The 6664-nt window shown below is 38.7% G+C and overlaps 1 protein-coding gene across 1 annotated transcript in view; it reads right to left on the bottom strand.

Annotated features, from left to right (window-relative positions):
- Positions 1 to 1513: 1513 nt before the first annotated feature.
- The window catches only part of LOC142338684 (uncharacterized), a 58547-nt gene continuing 53396 nt past the window's right edge, over positions 1514 to 6664 (bottom strand). The window contains exon 3 of the mRNA XM_075388550.1: positions 1514 to 1953. Coding sequence (XP_075244665.1) covers positions 1567 to 1953 — 387 coding nt within the window. The 3' untranslated portion in view covers positions 1514 to 1566. The remainder of the gene's footprint in view (positions 1954 to 6664) is intronic.

Genomic DNA, 6664 nt, shown 5'->3' with positions numbered 1-6664 from the left:
ACAAAACGATGAACAAAGTCATCCTCGAAATAAAGTTCTCAATGAGAACTAGAGAGAGATCGATTTCCCCTAAAGTTTTTACAAGAAATCTTGTGAAAACTTAAAAATGTGTTTTGCCCAAAAAATACCGAGTACCAAGTCCCTCAGTTAGGTTAATCAAGGTTAATCATGCTATTCGAGTTAAACAACTTGAACAAATTGTGGTGGGAACATGGTATCTAGTGGGGGGGGGGGCTTCAATGTCCCCTATAAAGTTTCCCCTCTAAATTTTTGGTAAAATTGGCAAGAGAGAGATTTCTTTGTTGTTTAATGTTTTAATTGTTTCATCAGTTACCTAATTTTTGGCGGTTCAACATATGTTTTGGTTCAGCTCTTGTTTTTGTATGAAATTGACTTGCTCTTATCACTTTTAAGAATTAAAATCATTATGCTTAAGAAAAACTACGTGGTAATTTTTGTCAAATTTGTTGAAGCTGTCATCTGAAATGCTGGCTGTTCAATATTATTTACTGCAACATATAAGGGGAAATTAACAATTATTTATTTTAAAATTGGTAAAGCTTAAATTCACAGCTATCATCACAACAAGACGGAGTTCTGCGATGAGTTATACAGTTTTTTAACCTGCTATGATTCCTCGAACGCAATAATTTTGACCTTAAAAAGATAGTCAAAATTTTAATTGTCTTCTGATGCTAATATTTTAATCTCCGCAACTGTTTCAGCATTAAGAATTTTTAAATATTTTTATAACCTGTGCTTTTCAATTTTGTTGCTTAAGAAGTGCTATACGAAATCTAAAGCACAGCATAAATTGCTCGAAAAGTTCGACAGCAAAACGCATCAGTAAATTTTAATTTGAAAAACCAATGAACTTCTGTGCTACTTAAAACATCTCACCCAAATGCTGAGTCTTTTTCTCAAATCTGATTAGAGAACTCTTTAGGCTACAACTGTAAAGTAGAAAGTGTAGACTTTCCTCCTCGGGATAAAAATTGAGTATTACTTCCATAGCATCGACCATTTTCTGCGCCTCTAATTTCAACGTGAAGTAACAATTTGGAGCTAAAAGTTGAAAAAATACGTTTCAGTACGTTTTTTGCAGAAATTCAAGCAGACACCTCAACCTGTAGTATTTAAAATCAAAAGACCGCACACCAGGGATTAAAATGTTCAATGCAAACCACTATAATAAGCCATAGCATAATCCAAATGAAACCGAATTTGAAATATATTTGAAAATTGAAGATTTTGCTAAAATTTCTTGGTAAGAAAAAGCAAAAGTTTGTGAAACTTTGCTGTTTGCAGTTTGTTGGTTGAGTGTTTTTTGAAAATTGTGAAAACTAGCTGTTTTGAAGCTAACAATTTGTTTGAGATTGTTACGATTTTATATAATCAGCATTATTTCTCATGTGGATTTTTAGAATTTCACAAAATCTTATCAAGATTTATAAAAAAAGTTTCGTTTAAAAAATTGAGATCGTGATTTTTTTGAAATCAAATATTTGTCAAATTTCGTTTCACTGAAGTACTTTTTCGGGTAATCATTAAACTTTTTTTACAATGCTAGTAGTTAGACTCAGGTATTCCGAACGACTGGCAAACTGCGAAGTGCAACTGATGTCCATCGCATTCATAATCATCCAGTCCAAGGTATTCCGGCTGTTTGCCCAGTCGGCTCTGGGCTGTGCATTTCTCGTCGCGGGCGTCCATAGTATTTCCAGGCTGCGATTCATTTCTCCACAATTCGTCCGGCATTAGAAATTGTCCTTCTGGAAACCGAGAAGTGAAGAGAGTACGGTTCTTTCGAATGTCCTCATTTGACTCACTCAAGGTTCCGTTTGAATACAAAGGCGCGTCAGGAAATCTGAACCAGTATGCCCAAAAACCTGCCTCTCCGTCGGCGGGAATCCCATTTTTGATTGCAAAGTCCACAACTGCTTGGAGTTGGCTCTGTTACGGCAGACAATTTCAAATTATGAGTGTTTACGTAAGCTTGAATCAGATAGTCTCAGACCAAAATGACCTTTGATCAGCATTCTCCGGATCAGTATCACCACTGATCATCAGTGTCCATACCAAAATGACCTCTTGTCAACATTCTCCGGAACTGTGTGACCACTGATCAACAGTGTCCAGACCAAACTGACTTCTGATCAGCATTCTCCGGAACAGTGTGACCACTTATCAACAGTGTCCAGACCAAAATGGCTTTTGATCAACATTTTCCGGATCAGTGTGACCACTGATCAACAGTGTTCAGACCAAAATGACCTCTGGTCAGCATTCTCTGGAACTGTGTGACCACTGATCAACAGTGTTCAGACCAAAATGACCTCTGGTCAGCATTCTCTGGAACTGTGTGACCACTGATCAACAGTGTTCAGACCAAAATCACCTCTCATCAACATTCTCCGAAAATGTGTGACCACTGATCAACAGTCTCTAGTCCAAAATGACCTCTGATCAGCATTCTCCGGAACAGTGTGGCCACTGATCAGCAGTGTCCAGACCAAAATCACCTCTGATCAACACTCTCCGGAAAAGTGTGACCAATGATCAACAGGGTCCAGACCAAAATTATCTCTAATCAAGACAAAGCTGACATCTGGTCAACAGTGCGTACTAATCTGATTAAGATACCCTAGACTAAAGAGAAATCTGATTGGCAGTATCATTACAAAAATTAGCCCTGTTAGGCAGTGACCAGCTTGATGGGACATCTGATAGTTAGTGTCCTACCAAAGTAACATTTGGTCGACAGTTTTCGGACTGAAATGAGACCTGATCTACAGTGTTCAGGCTGATATGATCAATAGGGCGATCAATAGGGTCCGATCAATAGGGCGTTCAATAGCGAACGAAAAGGCCTCTGATCAATAGTATAGAAACCATAGTGGGATCGGGTAAAACTTTCGCAGACAAAATTCGCAACTGAAAACTAGTCCTTTCACCACAATAACATCTGATCAACAGTTTCAATGCAAAAGTTACCTCTGATTAACGGTGACCAAAGCAAAATGATAGTTAATCAACAGTGTCCAGAGAGAACTGACCTCAATCCAACAGTGTCAGAACAAGTTGACATAAGATAATCAACAATGGCCAGCCAATGTGTCCTCAGATTAACAGTAGCCAGAGAAAATTTCATCACATTAACATCGTTCCGCGCGCACTGGGATCTGATCAAAAGTTCCAGACAATAGTGAACTCCGATCAGCAGTGTCCAGAACGAAATGATCTCTGATCAACAATGACCTTACTAAAAGGACATTTGATCAACAATCTCCAGCCGATACCAAAAGTTCCAGAAAAATTGATATTGATTAACCATGGCCAGCCTATGTGACCTCTGATCAACAGTGTCCAGACCAAAATTCTATTTGGTTAAGATCATCCAGAGCACAGTGGGACTTGATCAATTGTCTTCAACCAAAATCATCTCTAATCGACAGCGTTGAGACCACAGTGGGATCTGATCAACATTATGCATACAAATGCGACCAAATGCGGCCTCTGATTAACGCATGTGAACGTGTCCAAAATTTTCCAGACCAAAGTGACAGTTGATCAAAAATATCCACACCAATGATATCTCTGATCAACCATGCCCCGATCAAATTCACCTTTGACCTACATTGTACAGACCAGAATCAAAGTATGCTCAGATTTGCAGTATCCAGACCAAAAACCTCTAATCAACAGTGTATTGAACTGACCTTTGATTAGAGGTGCCCAGACAAATTGGTTTTTTAGCAACAATGTGAAGACCCAATTCACAACTGAACAAACTTCACCTCTGAGAGAGATAATCAAAACCAAAAGAGACATTTGATCAATTGTGACGCGATCAAAGTCAAATTCGATCAACAGAGTCCAAGCCAAAGGTGACACGTGATCACCATTGTCCGGATTAGATTGACAGCCGATAAACAGGGTTCAAACTCAAGTTATTTCTGAGCAAAGATTTCCAGACCAATTTGACCTCTGATCAAGAGATTATAAACCAAAGTGACCATTTGATCAAAATTGTGCTGACCAAAGTGAATTTTGATCCACAGAGTTGAGATCAAAGTGCCATCTGATCAACCGTTTCAACTCAAAGTCAGCAGTGGCCACACCAAAATGATATCAACAGTGTCCAGACAAAAGTGAAATTTAATGAAAAGGGTCCAGAATAACGTGAAATTTAAACAGCACTTTCCACATCCAACAGCTTTCTAATTAAAGTGTCCCCCAGTTGAGATGTCGAATTATGAAAAGACCGTGGTCGACCAATGTTGGTTTTGAAATGATTTTAGGTCGACCCTAATAGTCTTGGTCGGCTTTAGGTTGACCCTAATGGTCATGCGTCACTTTAGGTCGACCGATATGGTCATGGTCGACTTTAGGTCGACCGATATGGTCATGAACATCTTTAAGTCGACCGATATGACACTGCTTTACCTTGAGTTTTAACTGATGCGTTTTTGCATATAAAGTAGTTGCAAGTGTCCATGGTTTTGCTTCAGTTGGCAAAATCTTTTGGACAAGGACAAAGTTTCTTTTTTAAAAAATCTTTGTTCCAGCCAACATATTGTCCTTCCATTCTACATCATTGAGATGTTTTTAGTGCATTTGATTTTGTCTTTGTACATACAGAGTGCTCAACGCTGGGATTTAAAGAACACATGAACCCCTAAAAATGCACCAAATGTTTGGTAAAAAAGACCTATGAAGTAGACTTTAGGTCGACCGTACTGGTTATGAAAAGACCATTGGTCGACTTAATAAAAGACTTTAGGTCGACGGTATCATCTATGGACTGACTATGGGTCGACCGTTATCCGGGTATGAAAAGACCCTAGAATCGACCAATATCGGATATGAAAATACCGTTGGCCGACTTATGAAAAGACTTTAGTTCGTCGTTACTAAGGGAGTCGACTGTGTATTTAAGGCAGGGAAACTACCCCCCCATGTCGACTGTAAAAGTCTTTTCATAAATTCGACCTCTAAATTGGGGTCCGGACCGATTCACTTTTTGATTGACAGTGTTACAACCTCTTGTTAACAATGTCCAGTAAAAAAGTGGTTTTAGTTGATGAGCTTCGAAACCAAAGTGACATTTGCTTAACAGTATCTGCATCAAAGCGAGATTTGATCAACAGTGTTCAGATCAAATTGTCAGCTGATCAACAGTGCCCAAATTAAAGAGACTTCTGATCTCTAGAGCGCGATGACCTTTGATTGTTCCGAACCAAAGTGACATTTGATCAAGATTGTTCAAATCAAAGAGAGATTCCATCAACAGTTTCGAGATCAAACTGACATTTGGTGAAAAATATCGAACCAAACTGACCTCTGACCAACAAGCTTCAGATCAATTTGACCTCTTAACAAGAGTGTGTAAAACAAAGTGACAGCGAATCAACAGTCTCCAGATCAAAGTGAGATTTGGTCAACACTGTCTAGAACAAAGTTACCTCTGATCATCTTTTTCCGAACAAAATGACTTTTGTATACCGGAGTAAAGGTCAAAACGGAATCTGATCAACAGTGTCCACGCCAAAGTAACCTCTGATTAACCTTGGTCTTACCTATTTGACTTTTGATCAATAGTTTGAAGACCAATTCGAACTCTGACTAACAATCACCAGTTCATAGTTACTTTTGATCAAGGTGTCTAGATCAAAGCGAGATTTGATCAACAGTGTTCAGATCAATTTTAATGCCGATCAACGGTGCCCCAAAATAAGTGACTTCCGATTTCCAGACTGCAAGGAAATTTGATCGGGAGTTTCCAAACCAATGTGACAATTGATCAGGAGTGTTCAGACCAAAGTGAGATTTCACCAACAGTTTAGAGACCAAACTGACATCTGATGAACAGTTTAAATCAAACTGACCTCAAATGAACAAGCTTCAGATCAAGTTGACACCTTAACAAGGGTGCGCAAACCAAAATGGTAGCTGATAAGTAGTCTTCAGATAAAAGTGAGATTTGACCAACAGTGTCTAGAACAAAGTGACAACTGATCAGCAGCCTCCAGACCAAAGTGAACTCGCATAATCTTTTGCCAAACAAAGTGACTTTTGAATTCCGGTGTAGAGTAGAGGTCAAAAAAGAATCTGACCAACAGTGTCTGCCATTTTAACTTCTGATCAACAGTGTGAAGACCCAATTGAACTCTGATCATCAATCGCCAGTGCAAAGTCAATTCTGATGAAGAGGGCCCACAGCAGAGTGACATTTGAGCAACAAGATTTATACCTAAAAGACAGTTGTTCTCCTGTGTCAAGACTTAAGTGACTCTGATCTCCAGCTAAAACGTGAATTCTAATCAATAGTTTGCAAAAACAAGTGACAGTTGATCAACAGTGTTTAGATCAATGTGAGACTGATGAACACGTTTGAGACCAAACTCACATCTGATCACTAGTTTGAAATCAAGATGAAAATTTATCACCCGTACCTAACTGTGAGTCGAATTCAGTACTGAATCAGTACAATTTGCATCATGCGTTTTTTGAAGATCATTACTATGTATATGTCACTTCTGGTTATGTATAGGCTGTATTTTGTCAACATAATGAGTCATATGCATGCAAATTTTATGCACATTCTTTCTCGCCTAATGTATCTTACATGTACATGTACTTGCAACAGACTGCTCGTAAGATG

Source organism: Convolutriloba macropyga, chromosome 4 (assembly GCF_964194025.1).
Source record: "Convolutriloba macropyga chromosome 4, txConMacr16.3, whole genome shotgun sequence".
NCBI lineage: Eukaryota > Metazoa > Xenacoelomorpha > Acoela > Convolutidae > Convolutriloba > Convolutriloba macropyga.
This window is presented reverse-complemented; position numbering and strand designations above follow the sequence as displayed.